We start from the raw sequence: 19,896 nt of genomic DNA, 5'->3' as shown, positions 1-19,896 counted from the left end.
GGGGGGATGGAGGCGCGGCGGGGCGGGGCCGGGCGGTCCGCCCCCGTTGACCCTGCCCACACCCCGGGCCAAAGGTCCCCGCCCGCGTTCCCCCCTCCTTCCCTCTTCGCTCTCAGGGCCCACTCCAGGGCCCGGACTGGCTGAACTTTACTCTCTCTCTCTCTCTCTCTTTTTTTAAGATTTTACGTATTTATTTGAGAAAGAGCACGAGTGCGCCAGACCAGGAGCAGGGCGGGGAGGCAGAGGCAGAGGGAGAGGGAGAAGCAGGCTCCCCGCTGAGCAGGAAGCCCCATGCGGGGCTCAATTCCAGGACCCCCGAGATCATGAGCCGAGCCAAAGGGAGACGCTCAACCGACTGAGCCACCCAGGCGCCCCTGATCCTTACTCTTTATTCTGGTGTCCGTCACATGTACACATTCCCACCTCACCCCGCACCTGTGGCCCTGACGGCCCCCAGGCTGCGTGTGCCGAAGTTAGGGGTCCTGGTTGGACACTGACCACTGTGGATTTCAGGTTCCTCTTCTGAAAAACGGCAGGGGGTGGTGTTGAGTTCCCAGGGTCTACTAAAGGTCCCGAGGGACCCCCAACTCTTACCTGACCCTCTCGGACCCCCACCCCACATGGCCCTACCTTCTGGAGCTGCGAGGGGCTCGGGCAGGCCATGAGGACGAGGCTCTGGGTGCTGCGCTGCTGGAGGCGGGGAGGAGGAAGTTCAAGTCCAAGTTTGGAAGTTCCTAGTACAGGGTGGGTGGGGGCAGAGTAGCTGTAGCCAGGAGGACTTAACCCTTGCCTACCCGGAGGAAACCCAATCCCATCCCCCAGCCCCCCGCCCCCAAGCACACACACCAGCCTGAACAACCCGGACCCCCTTAACTTCTGTGCCTGGATGTGGCCCTGGCCTATGACCCAGCTCAATCCCCTGGGTCCATCCCCCCAGATAATCTAGGATTAGCCCTTTCCAATCTCCTTCATGGTTTTTAATGGCTCCCTCCCAATTGCTTTGCAGAAACCACCCCCTTCTGGCTGCATACCAGGTGCCTCGAGAAATTATATTCCAGGAGTGTCAGAGCAACGAAAGATGGGTAGGCAAGAGGACCTGAGTCCCAGTCCAGGCACCATAACTCACTGTGACCTCTGACGAATGTCAGCCCCAGTTTTTTAGTCTATGTACTGCTGAAGCAAGCACAGATGTCAGGCTGTCTGGACTTCACGCATGGAGTAGAAAGTCCCCAGGCCACCAGCATCAACATGGGGTGGGGGTGGGGGGATACAGCGTGGGCCTGGGGGCCTTGCACATCAGACCAGGTCAGACTGGCCAAGTGGCTTTGCATTCCAAAGGTGGAAAAGGTCCTCAGAGAATTGTCTGGGCCCTTCAGCTCTGATCCCCCAAAACTGTCAGTCTTGGGAGGGTCAGGGGAAGGTGGGGGAGCACCCTAGAGCTCTAGAGGAAGACAGCAAGCAGATAAAGGGAAATCTTAGAAAGGGGAAGGGGCTAGGGGTACCTAGTTGGCTCACTTGGAAGAGCATGTGACTCTTGATCTCTGGGTCCTGAGTTCAAACCCCATGTTGGGTGCAGAGATTACCTAAATAAGTAAATCTAAAAAAGAAAAAAAAAAAAAAAGAAAAGAAAAGCAAAAGAGGAAGGGGATAGAGTTGGGGGCCTGGGTCTCCAGAATGAGGGAGGGAGAAACCCTGGTTCCTGTTCCCCACCCCCCCCTCCCGGCCCAAGATGTTGGGTGTCTCAAATCCAGCTGGCACAGTGTTCGCCACCAGCCAGGATAGCAGCCACCGGCCCTGCTCGGCAGCTAATGGGGCCATTCTGGCTGGAGCTCCTGAAGACCGGCCACTGGCCTTCCCTGAAATGATATTTTTCTGAATGGTGAAGGGACAGAATGTCTTGGGACTGAGCAAGCCTTCAGGAGCCTTGGCCCCAAGTCAAGTCGTGTTTTCTGGGCCACCGCACTGGAAGTGACTGCTCGGTGCCGATTCCCGAGGGCCAGGGAGAGGGGCGGCCAGGCTCCTGAGAATGGAGAAGAGATTCTGAGGAGTTCGGCTGGGTGAGGAGGGCAGGCAGAGAGCAAACTGTGCAGGAAATACAGTGAGACTCAGAGCCCCTGAGGCAAGGCTCATTCCCAGCTGTCCTGGCCCCATCTGATGCAGTTATCCAACAAATACAGGGACACCAACCATGTGTCAGGGGCACAGCGAGGGTCCCATCATGCTGGGCTAGCAGCTCCCCTGGGAACCCCCACAAAGGACTTGTAGTGGAGGCTTACTGAGGCAGACTGGGTTTGAGTCCAGGCCTGGGTTTTGCTTTCCCCATCTGTAGTTTGGGGATAACCCCTCATAAGGAGAAAGAGGCATGCTTTACTGCCAATAAAGAGCTTGGCATGGGGCCCAGCACGTACTGAAAGTGCCTATCAGTTGTTCACCAGAAGTTAGCTGGGGCTGTTCTGGGTGAAATCTGAGGGTATTTTGATTTTTGAACTTACCCATTTTCCAAACTGCTATTGTCATCAGTGGAAAGACTATACCCCTGAGGTTTGGGGTGGACAGTCCTGGGATGGGAGGGGGAGGGGCTGAGCCTCCAAGATTTGTCCATTCGTTCTGCTCAGGCTTTGGGAGGTGGGTTTGCATTGCGTCTTTTTTTTCTTTTTTCTTTTTTTCTAAAAGCTAACCAGCTCCAGATCCAACACTCCTCTTCCTGGTGGGCAGCCCCAAGACTGGGTGGGTGAAGTGGGAGTTGGTAGGGAGGTACCAGACCAGACAGGAGGGGAGGACCTCCACTGTGGAGACACAGGAGGGTCTCAGAGGGATCACGGCCCTGAGGTCACCTGGAGGGGTCACAGTCCCATGGAGCGAGGAAGGACAGACTCTGGCCTGTTCCAGAGTGGGTGCCCAAGCAGCAGCTAAGGCCTAATCGCTAAGGCCGAGGTCAGAGACAATGGCCTTTCTTCTTCACCCCCTGCCCCTGGGTCCCCATGTCAGCCCAGCGCAAACCTCACTGGTCCAGGATGAGGATATCAGTTACTAGGCACTAAAAGCCAACTCCACCTGCCACATGATCACCAAGCAAGCCTCAGAATAATCCTGCAAGGTTGCCAGTACTAGCCTGATGTTACAAACGAGGAAACTGTGGCCCCACATCAAATAAATGGCAGAGCTCCGATTTGAAGGCAGGTCTGGCTGTATCCCTAAGCCTCTGCCCTTGACCCCAGCACCTTCAGCAGGCTCCCAAAGAGGCTGGGAGCCAGCTACCCCACGGTGACTCTCAGCCCCACCTCTGCAGAGCCCGGGGCAATGGCTGTTGGGAATCACGGAGGACCTATGAGAGCACAGAGTGGAAATGCCCATTGCACAGATGGGGATATGGAGACTGTGGGAGGGAAGAGGTCGGCCTGGCTTCATGCAGGGAATTACAGAGCTGGGACAAGAGTGGAGACTACTGGCTCCCATCCCAGTGTCCTCCTCCCCACCCCAGGCCCCCCACCCCAATCAAAGCTCATGAAGGCCCAAACCACAGGTGACCAGACCCCCTGGCCCAGGCCACGCATGACACATAGCAGGTGCTCTGTCCAGCCCACGCCCAGTAGCGGCCTCCAAGGGGCAGGGAGGGGGCAGTGAACTACCTTCCAGGGGCTCATCTGTGGCCATTCAACAAACTAGTCCACGGGCCCAGTGGGACTCAGAGAGCTGAAGGAAGGGTCTCCCCCCATGACACGGAGACCTCCAAAGGCTACTTTCTGTTACAGATTTATTTGATATTTGAACGGAGTCTACAAGTTCAGACCCTCATGTAACGGATTGCTTCATGGTCGTCAAAGGCTAGTGTGCATTATTTCTGAGGATTACATCCGCTGACGTGACGCAGAAAACACAAATGGACATAATTGTTAAGACAAGAGACGCTAAAACGTGCCTTAGTGTCCAAGTGATTGATCTAAGGCGGGGACCCTTCTAATGTGGGGACCCCCGTGACTGATCTAAAGTGAGGTGGCTTCTCGCCACCAGGCACCGAGAGGGCTATCAGAACCCAAACCTAGGGAGACAGCCCTCCCAGAGGTGACCTCCCCACCCACGGCCCCGCCTCCAAGTGTCTCTTCTGAAGGACCAGGCGGTGCCAGGGCTGATGTCAGCGGCTGGGGCTAGGGGTGGCACTGGGCAAACTCATGATACATGAGGTGGGAAAGCAGAGTCCGGGCGAAGTAGCTCCTCTTGGCTCCTTAACACTGTGACGAGAGACGGACGGGGAGGATGGAGCACCGTTCATCTGGGGATTAGCCAACCCGAGTCTCCTCCTTTCTTGGCAGCTCCAGAACATTCCCTTTGGCCAAGAGCCACAGAAATGAGTGCCTGCCAAGACACATGGAGGAAAAAGAAAACAAGACGCCAAAAACAAAACAAAACAAAACAAAACAAAACAAAACAAAAACCCCGCCCTAGGAGAGGAGAGGAACAAACAGATCTCCTGCACCAAGGTCACACCAGACTCAAAGACATCCTGCAGCCTGCACCCTGGGGGGGCGGGGGAGGGGGAGGAAACACAGTTCAGTGTCCTGCTGCTCTGCTCAAGGGAAAGCTGCCATCCTGCCCTGAGACCCCAACTCACTGGCCTTCACTGTCTTTTGTGGGTTTTTTTAGGGTTTTTTTTACTTTTTTTTCCTTTTTAATACCCAAACCATCAATTTTCAAAGCTTTAAAAAAAATGTTCTTCATTTTTTTTTTCCACTTAAAAAAAAAAATCTAAAACTGATGAGACAAGTCCCAGGCCTGGCATTTCCACCTGGCAGGCCTGCCGTCCCACGGGCCACACCGCCAGAGCCCAGCCCAGCACCGCTGGGGCAACTGTTGCGGCTGGCTCTCCCTGGACCCCTCCACTCAAGTCTGGGTGGTACTGCCGGTGGCATCACCCAAAAAGGAAAGGGAAACGGCACATCCTTCCTTACACAGCGCCCCCCATCAGAACTGAACTTTGTTGGGAATGTATAAGTTATCCAGAGGGAGGGGATGGGAAGTGGAGAAAAATAAATACCAAAGGCTAAGTGGGCGTCCCGGGCCTCTGGCGTCAGCTCGGCCTCTCGGGCAGAGATGGCCTGGGGGGAAGGCCCTGATTGTCCAAATACTGCGCTCTAAGACATGGGTCTCTGATCTCCCTGACAGGCGCCCGCCCTGGGGGGCATGAGTCTCAGAAGGAGGGAAGGGGCCAGCCCCTCAGGTATGGTCCCGCAGCCCAGCCGCAGCCCAGCCGACCTCCAGCCCCAGGCTCCTGCCCTGGCGGAGGCCCGGCTGGTCGGCCCGGCTGTCTGTGTCCCCGGGCCCTGAGGGCTCCTCGGACCCGGTGCTCAGCGGGGCCGGCGCTCAGGCCTGCTCCTTGTCGGCCCTCCACAGCCGCTCCTTGACCTCGGGCGGCAGCGTGTTGAACAGGTCCTCCTCCACCACCAGCCCGCTGCGCTTGAGCAGCGGGCACTCGCCCAGCTCCACCGGCAGGCACTCCAGCCGGTTGCCCCGCAGCTCGATCTGCGTCAGGTTGGTGAGCTCGCCCACCCTCGAGGGCAGCGACTGCAGCACGTTGTTGCCCAGGTGCAGGGCCCTCAGCTTCCGGCACTGGAAGAGTTCCGGGGGCAGCGCCTCGATCTGGAAGGGCAGGAGCAGAGGGCCAAAATGAGGGGCGCAGCCCAGACCTGGGGCCTCGGCTGCGGCTTCTCCCCACCACCACCCTTCTCCCCAGGCACCGGCATCTCCTCTGAAGCCCGTTTCAGCTCCCTGGGCCCAGACTGCAGCACGGTCTGGCGTAAAGCCTGGCTGACCTCCACCTGCATGTAGTCTCAACTCTGCAGTCACTTCCTCCGGGAAGCCTTCCCTGACCTCCTGGGCAACCTAGGGCACCCGTGGCCCCCAGCGGCACCGATCCCTCCGTGGTGAAGCTGCTCGATCACCTGTCGCTCCCAGACCAGGCTCTGAGAGGGCAGGGCTGGGGCCCCCTGGCTCCCCACTGTCTCCCAGCGCTTGGCACCCTAAGAAGCATGTCACACTGGCCTGCTACTATTAACTCCGCTCCCTCCTCCACTGCCCAGGGCTCATCAGGAGCCAGGCTGTGGGGTCTGCCCTGTTTAAGAACGGTTTACGAAAGAGAGCGGCATGCTGAGGAAATCACACACCCTGGCTGCTGAGAACTGCGGGGAGCGCTCCAATAGGGGTGGGGACCCCAGCTCTGTCACCTCTCTGTCCTGGGCCTCAGGCCCCTCATCTGTCAAGTCACACCCTGATCATGAGTGCAGGGAGCCCAGTATCGGCCATTCTCTTCCTGAGTTTGCAAAATCCGAATGATGGGCAACACCCCCACGCAGCTTCGTACACAGCGGGCTCGCTCTGAGCACTGACACTACTCACTCATCCACCGTCAGAAGCACCTGGAAATACCCTACAAACACCACTTCTGCCTTACAGATGGGGTAACATTTGACCAAGGGGGCGCTAAAGAAGCTAACTGGCCCAGAGGTTCACAGCTGGAACGTGGTGGAGCCAAGACTGAACCAGGTTCCGCAGCTCGTGCTCTGCTATCCGTCCACACCGTCGGCGGGGCCCGAGTGGGGACCCGCTGCGTCTCTGGCACACGGGAGAAGCTCCCTAGATGCCACCTCCTTCCCTGCCCTTCTGTGAGGGTCACCTCTAAACCCAGCTTCTTACTGAACCTATTTGCCAGAACAGTTTCTTTCGGAAGTGCTGTGCTGGAGGGACCCCCCTCGAGCCCACGTGAGGATGACGGACAGCCTGTTCACTAACCCCTGTAAGGCAGCTGTCACTGTCCCCATTGTCCTGCTGAGGCCTGCAGAAGTGAAATGCGTGTCCAAAACTACACGGCCAGAAAGGTCAAGAGAGGATGTAAGCGAGCCTTGCTTCCTCTGATTCAGAGCCTGCGCTGTGCTTCCGTTCTGCCAAATATGGCGCTCACCGGCAAGTCCCTTTCCCTCCCTGGGCCTCGGTTTCCCCCTCTGTGGAATGCAAGGCAGGACTAGAAATGCCTCTTGCCTTCAAAGCTCTGTGGCTGAGGGCCTTCGGGCAGACTCGGATCTTGGGTGACTTGTTGTTTTAAAAGAGTCCCCTGACCTGGGCCTCCAAAACCAGCCACTGTTGTGCCCATTGGTCAGGGACGGAGCCAAGGTGGCCTCCAGGTGAGCAGGGCTGAAGGTAGGGGACACGAAGGTGAGAGGGCATGACGGGAAGTGGGCTCTGGCAGGACTGAGGGGCCTGAGCCTCCCAGAGAGCCCCCCCCCGACAGTGGACTCCTCTGGTGACTCAGACAGGGGTCAGGGCAGCACGAAAGGCCTAGCTCAGTGAGTGGCACAGCTGGGGTTCACGCCCAGAGCTCCCTCTCTAAAATGCCCCCTTCCCAGCACCCCCTGCCCCAGCCAGTGAGCTCTCTCCAGGTCCCACAGAGAAAAGAGAAGGTGCTCCAGGGGCTCAGCGCCCCACCACAGCCACCCCTGTCCTTTGGACCTGTCCTCTTCCCGAGTTGTCACTCGGCTGCCGGAAACTTGGGGTCCTGTCCCATCAGCCCGCTCCTGCCAGCTCCTACCTCCCAGGGACCTGGCTGGCTCCCCCATCAGCACTCAAGTAGCCTCAAGTCCACCTAGTCTTTGAAAAAGAGATGACCCTCCCAGAAGCCTCTGCAGCTGCTCCATCACCCCATCCCCGACAAACCACATGGAAAAAAACACTGTCTCTCTTCAGCTGTGATCCAGCTTCTGCCCCTTTCTACCCCCAAAACTGTCTGGCCAGAATCAACAACAGTCCCTCCTAATCCAGTGGACCTGAATCCGTCCTTCACCCAACTGCCCCACGCACTGCAAGCCCACATACTCCCGCCTGGCCTCGCTCTTCCCCTTCGACCCCAAAGGCTTGAGCCAGACTCCTCTCTCCCTCCATCCTCTCCCCCGGTGATGTCGACAGGGACCCCTCTTCATCCAGGAGCTCGGGCGGGGACAGGGAGGACTCCTTGAACTTCAGGATAACTCAACATGGTCCCCTGGATGTCCCAGAGGCCCCAGACAGCCAACATGGGACATACGCTCTCCCCAGTGTCGGCTCCTACATCCTGTTTCAATGACCCATCTTCCCAAGCAGCCAAGTGAGAAACCCCAAGTCACTCAGACCTCTCCCCTTCTCCCCCATCCGATCCAGCCCCATTCTGGCTGATTCTCCCGCCAAAGTCTCTCCACCCAGGGCAGCCTCTGTCAGTCCAGGCCTCACTCCTTCCAATGGCTGCACCCGGGATTTCTGCCAGCTCTTGACCCCTCTCATCTTGCCCCTCAAACCCCCTCACCCCCTCACACGGCAGCGAGAACAATCTCTCCCAATTACAAGTTAGCTCGTTTCTTCATCTACTCAGAGAATTTGGTGAACATTTGCTGTGTGTCAGGCACTGAAGAAAAGAGCCACGATCCGCGTCAGCGTCACCGGACGAGGGGAACAAAGAAGACCTGATGGAAACAAGTGGGAAGAACAGGACCGTCTTCCAGTCCTGGCCTCGGGGGCAAGTCCGAATTCCAGGGGCTGCTCAGCTCGTGCTCCCCTGCCACTGACAGAACCTACGAGACTCTCCATTTCCTCTTCATCCCGCTAACTTCCCGTAGTCCTCAGGGCCAGGGTAGTGCCCCTTCCTCTAGGAGGTTGGCCTGCCCGAAATCTGGGGGGTACCCCTACTGTGTGCACCCAGGAGCCTCCAGATGGGTAGCCAGTGTGTCCCCAGCACCTTCCTTGACCCTGGGAGGGCTCAGAAAACATCTGCCAAACCGAGGAAAGGATGAATAAATGCCATCTGTAGACAAGTTAACACACCTTCCGTGTCTACTGTTTAAACCTGGGGAAAGAGCCGCTAAGGGCCTCAGCTGGGTCACACCGACCCCGCCCCGTCTATCTGCAGCCATGGCTGGCTCACTGAGGAGGACGAGGACAAGAGCCGCTCCAGCTTAAAAGGATGGGCCTGACAAGGATCCGCCCAAGGAAACTTTTTCCCCACCAAGGCCTCTGGCATTCCAGGGGTGGAGACAGGATGTGATTAAGCAGTGTGCTCACAGGGCTTGCGGAGGGTCCCCTTCCTGGGGCCAGCGTGCCTGTCTGTCGTGCCTGTCGCCAGCTCCTTTCCTGAGGGGTGACCTCAGCCAGCAGGAGGGACCTAACAGGCCTGCTGGGGGTGAGGAGCTGGGGGTAGGGGAAGGAACTGCGAGCCAGGCTGGAGGCCTGACACACCGTCCACCAGGAAGGAGGGCCCAGCAAGCCCCGGGTGCCTGTGCAGAGCCCGCGCAGAGCCTGTGGGCACCTGGGACAGAGCAGGCAGGTTACAGACGGTCATGAGGTGCCTTCATCACACCCAACTCCAGGGGCAATGTGGCCCCCACACTGAGCTCTGGGGGAGGGTCTGGGGTCTGTCTGGTGCTCCCCACATGTGGCTTCCCCCCAGGAGTCCCATTTTCCCGATCTGTGGCCTGCTCCAGGCCCCGGGGGCAGATTCTCCCACGTAAAGTGATCTGGGCTCTGACCTTCGTCCTTGGAAACTCACAGTCATAATCTGGGGGAGGAAAATAGAGTTTGTGACTCTGATCTATGGAAGAGTCAGGTTGGTTTTGCAGGAGGAGAGGCTTAGGGAAGAGGGGAGGGGGCCCAGACCCTCCGATCTGAGTGACACTGGAGAAGGTGTGTCCTTTCCTGGGGCGGGGGGCATTTCAGGGACCGCCTGCCTCTGCATCCGAAGTTGCTGGAGAGAGTTCCTGTCGGGAGCATCACGCCCCGCACAGCGTGGGCTGCTTCGTGCCACGGGCTGCAGGGAGGCACAGACGTGCTGTCTGAACCAGGCCTCCAGAGTCCTCATCCCGGGCTTTGGGCTCCCACCACCACCTGCCCCACTGTGTCTCCACCCTGAAAGTAGGAACTGGGAACGTCCCTGGGAGGGGTGGGCCTGGGGCGGTCCTTTGGCAACGCTTTGTTTACACTGCAGAGGCTACACCACAAAGCCACAAGAGCACTGGGCCCTCAACCCCACCCGCCTGCCGCGGAGAAGGGGCCCGTGGGTGGGGGGCTTCCCTGGCCAGGCAAGGGGCTGGTACGCAGGGCTACCAACGGTTCCCAGGGCGTCTCCAGGGCGTGGCCTCCCATACTGTGGGCCTGAAATGGTTTGCACAATTTCCTCTCCAGAAAGGCAGGTGGTGACAGGCAGAGGGGAAAGGGTGTGAGCGGGGCCAAGGGCTACAGAGACCACCCGGCTCGGCCTCGGTGAGCACCAGCCACCCACGGTTTCTGTCCCCAGCGGACCCAGACTGGTGCTTCGGCTCCAGATGTGGTCTAGAGCGGGCTCCAGGCTAAGTCCCGGCTCCCACCACCCGGCCCTTGGACCTCTTGTCCCTGCACATCCCCGGTCTACAAGAAACCCGCCCCAGGTCACCTCGGGGGACAGACCCTGCCTGACCACACCACCCCTCCCAGCAGGAGAACTCTGCAACATCCTGTGGCAAAGACAGGCTCCCCGGCCCCCCGAGATCCTGAGTCAGCCGGTCTGGGGCGGGGTGGGGGGCAGGAATCCGGATTCCCCACGAGCCCTTCCCGGGTGGTTCTGGGAACCACGGGTGAGGACCCCCAACCCCGGAGCATGAGACTATCCCAAACACCCTGAGACACTGAGCCTCCCGAGCCAAACCCCCGCCCGCCTCCGCGGAGTGGCGGCCAGGCCACTCACCCGGTTGGCCGTGACAGCCAGGTTCTGGAGGTTCTGCAGGAGGCCAATGTCGGCGGGGAGGAAGGTCAGGTTGTTGTGGCTGAGGTCCAGGTAGCGCAGCTTGCGGCAGTAGAAGAGCTGGGTGGGGATCTTCTCGATCTTGTTGCGGTTCAGGTAGAGGCGCTCGAGGTTGGTGAGGTTGCCGATCTGGATGGGGATGTAGGCGATGTGGTTGTACCAGAGCTTCAGGCAGGTGAGGCGGTGCAGGTGCTGGAAGCTGATGATCTCCTCGATGGTCTTGAGGTTGTTGTCCTTGAGGTCGATCTCCTGCAGGTTGTGCAGGCTGAAGATGGAGTGCGGGATGCGCTCCAGGTCGCAGCGGATCAGCTCCAGCTCGGTGAGGTTGACCATCTTCTTGAGGCTGTTGAGGACGATGAGCTTGGTGCCCTCGTTGTTGATGGACAGCTTCTGCAGGTGCACGCCCACGTCGGTGACCACCTGCGGCAGCTTGCTCAGGTTGCTCTTCAGCCGCAGCACCTTGAGGCGCTTGAGCTCGCGCAGCCCGTCGATGACGATGTAGCGGTTGTTCTCGGCGCTCAGGTTGCCCGTCAGGTGCAGCTCCTCCAGGGTCTTCAGGCTGTAGATCCAGAGCGGGATCTCCTTGATGTCCGTGAACTTGATGTGCAGGGCGCGCAGGTTCTCGCGCAGGAAGGCCAGGGCGGGCGCCTCGATCTTGGCCGCCGTGTGGTACAGCCACAGCTCCTTGAGGCCCGTGAGCTGGGCGATGCTGGGTGGGATGGTCACATCCGGGATCAGCTCCAGCTTCAGCACCTCCAGTTCCACCAGGTCGAACACGGTGTCGGGGATGCCGCTGAGCATGAACAGGTGCAGTTCCAGCTTGTCCTGCGCGTTCTTGGTGAGCCGCTGCCGCAGCTTGTCCAGTGTCCACTCGTTGTTGAGGTTCAGCTGCCGCAGCTTGTTCTCGCTCACCTCCGACAGGAAGACGGCGAAGCGCTTCGAGTAGAGCGGGTCGTACTGGTCGATGAGGTGCAGCATGAAGGCGAAGTCGTTCTTGACGTCGGGGATGTCGCTGTAGCTGCTCTCCTCGCGGATGGACTCAAACGAGTATTTCTTGAGGGAGCGCCGCAGCATCCACCAGAGCGTGTACACGCAGATGAGCCCGTAGAAGATGACCAGGCTGATGTAGAAGGACGCCAGGATCTTGAAGAGCGTGGCCAGGGGGTGCGCACAGCGGTAGGTGCGGTAGCCCGTCAGGCTCTCGATGTCCACGGTGCAGTCCACGTCGAACTTGATGTTGTGCACGTAGTAGACGGTGTAGCAGATGATGAGGACGAACTTGATCACCTTGATGATGGTCTGCCGCATGTACAGGCGGTACACGATGTCCCCCTCCTCCACGTGCGTGCGGAACTTCTTCACCTTCTCGAAGAGCGCCTTGGCCTGCTCCCCCTCCTTCTTGTCCAGCACGCCCGTCTCCGAGCGGTCCACGATGCCCTGCTCGATCCGGGACTTGGTCCGCTGCAGCATGGGTACGGTGGCCTCCACGTCCTCGCTGACCGTCGACGACTTCTTGTCCATGGAGCCGTTCATCTTGCTGAAGGCCGGCTTGGGGTCGCTCTCCTCCACCACCGTCTCGGACAGGGCCCGGGTGGTCCAGGGCGAGTCGAAGCACTTGAGCAGGATGGACACGAAGTGCTCCAGCTTCGAGCTGGTGCGTGGGAACTTGAACCAGAAGTTGCTGCAGGCCAGGAAGATGAGCGTGTGCAGAAGCACCAGGTAGGGGAAGTACTTGGCGAACCAGTGCAGGCGGTTCTCGTAGCAGACGGCGTCCACGTAGTTGTACTGGTGCCGGTCCAGGTCGTACTTGATGCCCGTGGGGCCCGTGCCAGGGGTCGGCAGCACTGTGGCGTTCGGGTAGGTGGGCTCCGGGCCCGGGGCCGCCCAGCCCCGGAACGAGTCGTTGCACGAGTCCTTGGTGACCCACTTACAAGGCAGGCAGATCATCTTGTCCTGGGTGACCTGCAGCGTGCCCCCGAAGACCGCGATCATCAGCATGACAATGGAGATGTAGTCGGTGAACACGTCCCACCACGGCTTCAGGATCCGGTACGCTGGCTGCGTGTCCGCGAAGTAACGGAGCTCTGTCACTGGAATCATGGTTCAACCTGAAAAGGACCCACAGGAGGGGTTACCACAGGGCGGCCTGGCTGTCCGGGACCCAGGAGACAACGGACCCGTTGTCCAAAATTCCACCTTGAGTCTAGCTGGAAGTCACGACCTTGCCACTCACAGGGGGGCCCCACTGATCAGCCTCTCTCCGGAAACCATGTGGTCACCAGGTAGCTGGGAAACCACCACTGGGGAAGGCAGGAGCCTCCCCACTTAACAGACGTGAAGATGGAGCACTGAAGTCAGGAGCCACGCCGACAAATTGCTCAGGTGGCCTCCCCGTGCAATCCAGCGGGAGCATTCGGGAATTCCTGTCCAGACTCCATCCTAGTCATGATCAGACTGACCAGAAGGGCTTGTTGAAAACTCTCAGTTTACTTGGAACCAGCTGCCGTGACGCTGCCCCAGTGACCGGAAGACGTTCCCTCAAAGTGTGGGAAATCGAAATATACAAGAGGTGGGCTCGATGTAGACTCACTTTTGTAAAACAAATAGGGAAGTTTAAAAAATTCTGCAAGGGTGCATGTAATTATGTCCATATAGGATTCTGAGGGGAGAGACACACACACTCCCCCCCAACACACACGCACATGCGCGTGCGCACACAAGGCAGGGGGTGGGGCCAAGCAGAGAAAGGACAAGAAAACAAGACTGGTCTCCGCCCCACGCTAGATGACATCACATTTATGATGATCATCTCCGGCTATGTGCATCTACATGTGCGCGTAAGGCACTAAGCTCAGGGAAGTAAAGTCACCCGCCTAACGTCACTCTATTACTCAGGAAGAGTCAAGACCAAACCCAGGCCTCTCCTGAGCCCTGCTGTGCAGGCTCGCTGTCTACCTGACTATGCCAGGAGTGCCAAGAGACCACACCCCGGAGTCCAGCTTCCCTGTCCCCTGGGTTCCCAGAACTCAGGTCACCACGGGGCCAGCAGACGCCACCACCCGCCCTGGGCCACCGGCTCCAGCCCAGAGGTCAGCCCTCCTGGTGAGGCCGGGACTCACAGGCCAGGGTGAACGGCCACCCCACAGGAAGGCCCGGACCTCTAATGACCGGCTGGCTCCTCATACCACCCACACTCCTGGGAAGGGGGCACTCTAGGGGAGGGCCCGCTGAATCATGCAGCCGGCCTCCAGCTGAAAGAAACCCGTACACTTGTCCCCCACTTCCCGGTTCCCCAAGTCCATATCTAGGCAGGCACCCAAAGGCTGGGGACAGGAAGGGAGGAGGGGCCAAGACAGAGGGCCTGAGGGCGTGCAACAGCCTGCCCCTAGAGTGTCCAGAAAGAGACGGCCAGGGCAGGATGCCAGATGCTGGGGGCAGTGCAGTTTATGACCAGGCAGGATGTGGTTGCAGCTTCACAGTTTTGGAGGGAGGGTGGGTGTGCCAGCCCAGCAGGGACACCCAGTCTCCCGGTGAGGAGTTGCCTCTGGGCCCCTGCTGTCCCGGGCTTTCTTTGCACATGTCGCCTCTTGACTTTCAAGATGGAAACTGTTCACTGCTCCGTGTACCGGTGAGGGCACGGGAGGCCGAGAGAGAGGGGAAACAGCCCCGTCCATTCCGTGCTGGTATGTCTGGCTCTTACCCTCCCCTCACCCCAAACACCTGGTCTCAAGCACACCCTGAACTTGCTGCCATCCCGCCCTTGGCTCAGCCCTCTGGGGACAATAAAAGTGACCAAGGTGTGTCCACGCCTCTGGGGCCTCTCAGTCCAGTGTGAGCGTGTGCGCAGCAGTGGGAGAGGCAGAGGAGTGTCCAAATAACAGAGCCTGAGACAGGGCAAGGGGCAGCCGTGGCTACAGCCCGAGAGACAGATGCCACCTGCCTGCTGAGAAGGGCTTCATGGAGGCTCAGGGGGCAGAGCCAGGGGCCCTGGCTTGGAAAGGCAGAGCTGGGAGTCCAGTGCAGGACCGGCCTCGTGGGGGTGACCTGTCTGGTGGGTGGGGGTCACCCTCTAGCTGCACTGTGTTTCTGCCTCACCTCTGCCACCGACTCCCTGTGGAATTCGGGACAAGTCACCGCCCCTCCCTGATGGGGTTTTGGGAGAAAGCTGGAAAGATGATGCAGGCGCCAAACGCCAGTACTTAGTCCGCAGGGATGCCAGGGAAGGGGCGCCCGCCCCATGACCAGGCCCCCGACAGGAAACAGCCAGGTGGCTGGGGCAGCCCGCCCTCAAGCAGCTCTCGCGGAGGTTGAGGGGGGAAGCCAGGGGCCCACAAGGCTGAGCTGGCTTCTGCCCGCCTTGACCTCACTGCGGGGCCCTGGGTGAGGACCTCACTGGCTCTCAGCCTCCGGTTCTGCACAAACACCTCACGGCGTTGCTGGGAAGCGTGCACAGAATCTCGGGCTTCTGTGGGGCTCCGCGCAGAGTGGGGCCGGCAGGCAGTCCTGGCAGCTCCTCGTCGTGCTCCTTCAGGGCAGAAGTCTTCGGAACACAGCAGGTGCTCAATAAAATCAGGGGGTCTCAAGAGAGGGCGTGAGAGGGGGACAGGGCAGGAGCGGGGCACAGGGAAGGGCAGGGCCCGGCTGTGGCGGGGAGCCGGGGCAGCGGGGAGTTTCAGGTGGATGTGGGCAGGGCTGCACATCCTGACAGGGGGTGGGGGGGGCGCGGGCGCTCCGCCCAAGTCAGAGGGCCCTGGGGAAGGAAACAGACTCCCCAGGTAGGAATCCCCATGCAGGGACCCGCCCCAGGAGCCAGTGACTCAAGGGCACTAAACACCCACAGGAGGGGCGGTGGGGGGTGGGGCGGCTGCCGTTCCTAGACGGAAGACTCACGGCCAAGTCAAGTCCAGGACGTGCACATTGTTCTGGCACCTTTTTTTTTTTTTTCTTGAAGTAAGCTCTACACCCAACGTGGTGAAGTCACAGTCCTGAGATCAAGAGTCATGCTCTACCCACTGAGCCAGCCAGGCGCCCCCACCCATTTCTCTTCTCCAGATTTTTTTATTGCGGTAATCTCTACATAGCATAAAATGTACCCCTTTAACCTTTTTTAGGTATGTAATCCAGTGTCATTAAATACACTTCCATTGTGCACCCACGACCACCATGAGTCTCCAGAACACTTCCATTTGGCTAAACTGAAACCTTGTCCCCACTAAATTCTAGCTCCCCAGTTCCCCTTCCCCNCCCCCGGCCGCCGCCCCCCTTTTTTTTTTTTTTTTTTTTTTTTAGAGAGAGAGAGATGAGGTGGGAGACAGAGGGAGAGGGGAAGAGAGAAAATCTTAAGCATGCTCCACGCCCAGCGCAGAGCCAGATGCAGGGCCCAATCTCCCCACCCTGAGATCAGGACCTGAGCCGAAATCAAGAGGCGGACGCTTAACCCACTGAGCCACCCAGGCACCACTCTACTTTCTGTCTCTATATAGAGTTGACTGCCCTAAGTAATTCATAAAGGTGGAATCGTAACAACATTTGTCTCTTGGTGTCTGGCTTATTTCGTTTAATAGAATGCCTTCAACGTTCATCCATGTTTTAGCATGGATATCAGAATTCCCTTCCTTTTTAAGGCTGAAATATTCCCCATTAGGGAAACTGAGGCACAGAGAGAGAAGCCATGTGCCCAACTTCACACCACCTGTAAGTGACTGAGGCCACCTTCAAAGCCAGTCCACAGGGGAGCCCAGGCACGCAGCGGCTCCAGGGGGCCACGCCAGTAGAGCAGATCCCCCGCAGCTGCTTTGGGACACAGCTGGTCCGGTCATGAGAGCACCATAGGGAAATGGGGCAGATCCCTGGAAGTGGGGATCTTTCTTCCCCGTTTCCTGCAGGCAGTGTGTTCATCCCTTCCTGCACTGAGCCCTCCCTAACAGGTATGGCCCCCTAGCTGAGGCGTGGAACAGCTTCTCTCCCAGGGCCTGTTTCCCTGTCCCGGCAGGAGCAGAAACTCTGCCGTGGATGTGACCGCAGTTTGTAAAATGCGGTCAAGGTTCCCGAGGCGTGTGATCCCAGGCCTGTGCCCACCCTGGATGCCGCCCTCCCAAATGCGTCCCATCCCAAGGTCACCCAGCGAGGCTTGGCTCTAGAGCCGTTGAGGCCACCAGACACCCCCTTGCCCTGGTCACCCCTGCCTGAAGCTGGCAGGGAGGGAATGGTATGTCCAGGAGCCAAGACTCCTTTCCTAGAATGTGGTACGTTGGTTTCCCCNAAAGGGGGGGGGGGGGGGGTAGGAACAGGTGCCCTGCCAAGCTCTCAGGACTATCAGAAGTCACAGAAATGACTCTTCCCAAACTGCCTGTGTATGGCCCCTGGGTCAGGTGGAGAGCAAGCCCTGAGCTCCATGATGTGAGCTTAGCACTGGAGGGACAGTCGGGCCAGTCGGAGTTCCGCCCTGGGTGATGAGTGACCCTGGACAGGGCTCTTCATGTCTCTGAAACTTAGTACCACCCCCATCTGTGGAAGGGGCTAAAGCAGACATGAGTCCGGGCCCCCAGAGCAAACCTGACTTCAACAGACAGTCAGGGGTGACTGAAAAGTGCACAGAACAGGAGCAGAAAGGATGGAAATGGAAGAAGGAAAGCCACCCGCTGGACTCGCAGATACCTGGCAGAGATGCAGGTAGGCAGGGCCTGGCCCACAGTAGGTGGGTAGTAAGAACTTCCTGCCACGAGAATGCAACGTGGCCTTTTCAATGGAACCAAGTAGCTCTGTACATAATGCCACAGTGGAGAACAGCAAGATCCAGAAAAATAAATAAATACAGTCCCATTCTGATAAACCCTTGACCAATAGTCCCTGCACCGTGGGGAGGAACACCCTCTCAGAGTGGGAATAAGAAACAGAATGAAAGGGGCGCCTGGGTGGCACAGTCGTTAAGCGTCTGCCTTCGGCTCAGGGTGTGATCCCAGCGTTCTGGGATCGAGCCCCACATCAGGCTCCTCCGCTGGGAGCCTGCTTCTTCCTCTCCCACTCCCCCTGCTTGTGTTCCCTCTCTGCTGGCTGTCCCTGTCAAATAAATAAATAAAATCTTTAAAAAAAAAAAAAAGGAATAGAATGAAAGAAAACTGTGATTTTTTTTTTTTAACCAGCGTGCATTATCTTTGTGATTGAAAAAATAGTAGCATTCCAAAGAAATAGAGCAGAAAGCAAGCAAGCAGGCGCCTGGGTGTCTCAGTCAGTTAAGTGTCTGCCTTCGGCTCAGGTCCTGATCTCAGGGTCCTGGGATCGAGCCCCACGCTGGGCTCCTTGCTCAGCAGGGAGTCTGCTTCTCTCTACCCACCCCTCTTGCTCATGATCTCTCAAGCTCTCTCTCTCAAATAAATAAAATCTTGAAAAAAAGAGAAAGAAAAGAAAAGAAAAAAGAAAGGAAAAGAAAGAAAGAAAGAAAGAAAGAAAGAAAGAAAGAAAGAAAGAGAAAGAAAGAAAGAAAGAAAGAAAGAAAGAAAGAAAGAAAGAAAGGGAGAGAGAGAAAGAAAGGAAGGTAGATAGATAGATCAGCCCTCAAGTATGGGGATCAGGTGTTCTTTTGAAGCTCTGAGAGGGCAGTTTGGGGAGGGCAATGTGATGTTGGGTCAGATCAGGTCAGGTCTCTGCCCCAAGAGGTGGGGAATTTGGAGAGGATCCTGAACAGAGGACAAAGATGAACGGGCTGAACTCAGGCAGCTGAGAAAAGACAAGAAGGCAATGTGCCTAGCTGTCCTCTGAGCTCCGGTCCAGCTACTTCTCCTTTTTCTAGAACAGGGGCCTCACTCTGAACCAGAGACTGTGCCCTCCTAGAAGTCAGGGATTAACATCCACCAGTGAGGTGGGAGACCCCTGGATGCACCCAAGAAAAGCTCGGGAGGCCGTGGGCAAGAGGCCACACAGGGGCTGGGGCACTCAGGAGGCTGGGAGTCCCGCAGGACAGCGGCCTCTCCAGATTCATCCAAGTCCCGTGCGCAGAGCCCAGAATACGGTGGAGAGATCTGCTGAACTGGGCGGAGCCCAGGAAGGAGGTAGTAGGACGGAGGACGGCAATTGTCTGGGAAAGATTCTAGCACGAGAATCAGTTTACAGGAATGTTCATCACAGTGTTATTTATGCCCTAGGAAAATTGGAAACCACCCAGATGCCCGTTATGGGCTGACTGGTTAAATACTTATTAAATGACCAGATGATAGAATACTATGAAATAATGAAAACACGTTAGAGCAAGAAACCTGATGACTTGGTAAGAGGAAAACTGTCCGGAGTACGTTACCTGCAAAAGTAGGTAACAGGGGCGCCTGGATGGCTCAGTCAGTTGAGCATCTGACTCTTGATTTCAGTTCAGGTCATGATCTCAGTGTCGTGGGATCGAGGCCCGTGTGGGGCTCTGCACTCAGCACAGAGTCTGCTTGAGATTCTCTCTCTCCCCCTCTGCCCCTCCCCCTGCTCATGCTCTCTCTCTCTCTCTCTCTCACACACACAAATAAATAAAATCTTAAAAAAAAAATAGCTACAACGATTTGGAAGAATGAGGTGGGAGAAGACTTACTACAAAGCTACAGGAATTCAGCCAATATGGTGTTGATGTAGGGATAAATGGATGGACCACAGGAACAGAAGAGCAAGCCTAGAAACAAACCCTGAAATGTATGGAAACAGCGATAACAGTGTTGGCCTTGCAGGTCAGAGGGAAAGAACGGGCATCCAAGAACGGAGCGGGCTCTCAGCTACTCATGTAAAAAAGTATAGCCTCATCCACATCCTTATATGAAAATAAATTCCAGTGAACTGAAGACCTAAGCCAAAGCCTGAAAATGTTTAAAGAAAGAGCTAAGAGATCAACTTAGGACAGGAAAGGATTTCCTATCACAAAGAGTACAAATCCTTACAGGAGAAGATTGATATTTTGATCACATGAAGTTAAATGTACACGCATCAAAGAATGTAATAAGTAAAAAGAACCCACAGACTTGTTAGAGATATTTGCAATCTGTGTAAGTACCAAAGGATTACTATCCAGGACAAATACAGAACTCCTACAAACCCAAGAAAGAGACAATCCGATAGAAAGAAATGGCAAAATACACCAA

At 57.3% G+C, this 19,896-nt stretch overlaps 2 protein-coding genes across 4 annotated transcripts in view; both read right to left on the bottom strand.

Annotated features, from left to right (window-relative positions):
• Positions 1-748, bottom strand: part of PHYHD1 (phytanoyl-CoA dioxygenase domain containing 1) — a 14,242-nt gene extending 13,494 nt beyond the window's left edge. Inside the window, exon 1 of the mRNA XM_011219688.3 lies at positions 631-748. Within this exon, the coding sequence (XP_011217990.2) occupies positions 631-663 (33 nt within the window). The 5' untranslated portion in view covers positions 664-748. The remainder of the gene's footprint in view (positions 1-630) is intronic.
• Positions 749-3,737: 2,989 nt separating this feature from the next.
• Positions 3,738-19,896, bottom strand: part of LRRC8A (leucine rich repeat containing 8 VRAC subunit A) — a 27,140-nt gene continuing 10,981 nt past the window's right edge. For 2 of the 3 annotated variants that reach the window (XM_002915194.4, XM_034664642.1), the window contains 2 exons: positions 10,730-12,894; positions 3,738-5,634 (listed from right to left, as the gene is read on the bottom strand). In XM_002915194.4, the coding sequence (XP_002915240.1) occupies positions 5,359-5,634; positions 10,730-12,886 (2,433 nt within the window). In that variant the 5' untranslated portion in view covers positions 12,887-12,894 and the 3' untranslated portion in view covers positions 3,738-5,358. Of the gene's footprint in view, positions 5,635-10,729; positions 12,895-14,881; positions 14,901-19,896 lie in introns of those variants that run through there. The other variant, XM_034664643.1, reaches the window with a different exon arrangement.

The sequence above is a fragment of the Ailuropoda melanoleuca genome, chromosome 7 (assembly GCF_002007445.2).
Source record: "Ailuropoda melanoleuca isolate Jingjing chromosome 7, ASM200744v2, whole genome shotgun sequence".
Taxonomy (NCBI): domain Eukaryota; kingdom Metazoa; phylum Chordata; class Mammalia; order Carnivora; family Ursidae; genus Ailuropoda; species Ailuropoda melanoleuca.
This window is presented reverse-complemented; position numbering and strand designations above follow the sequence as displayed.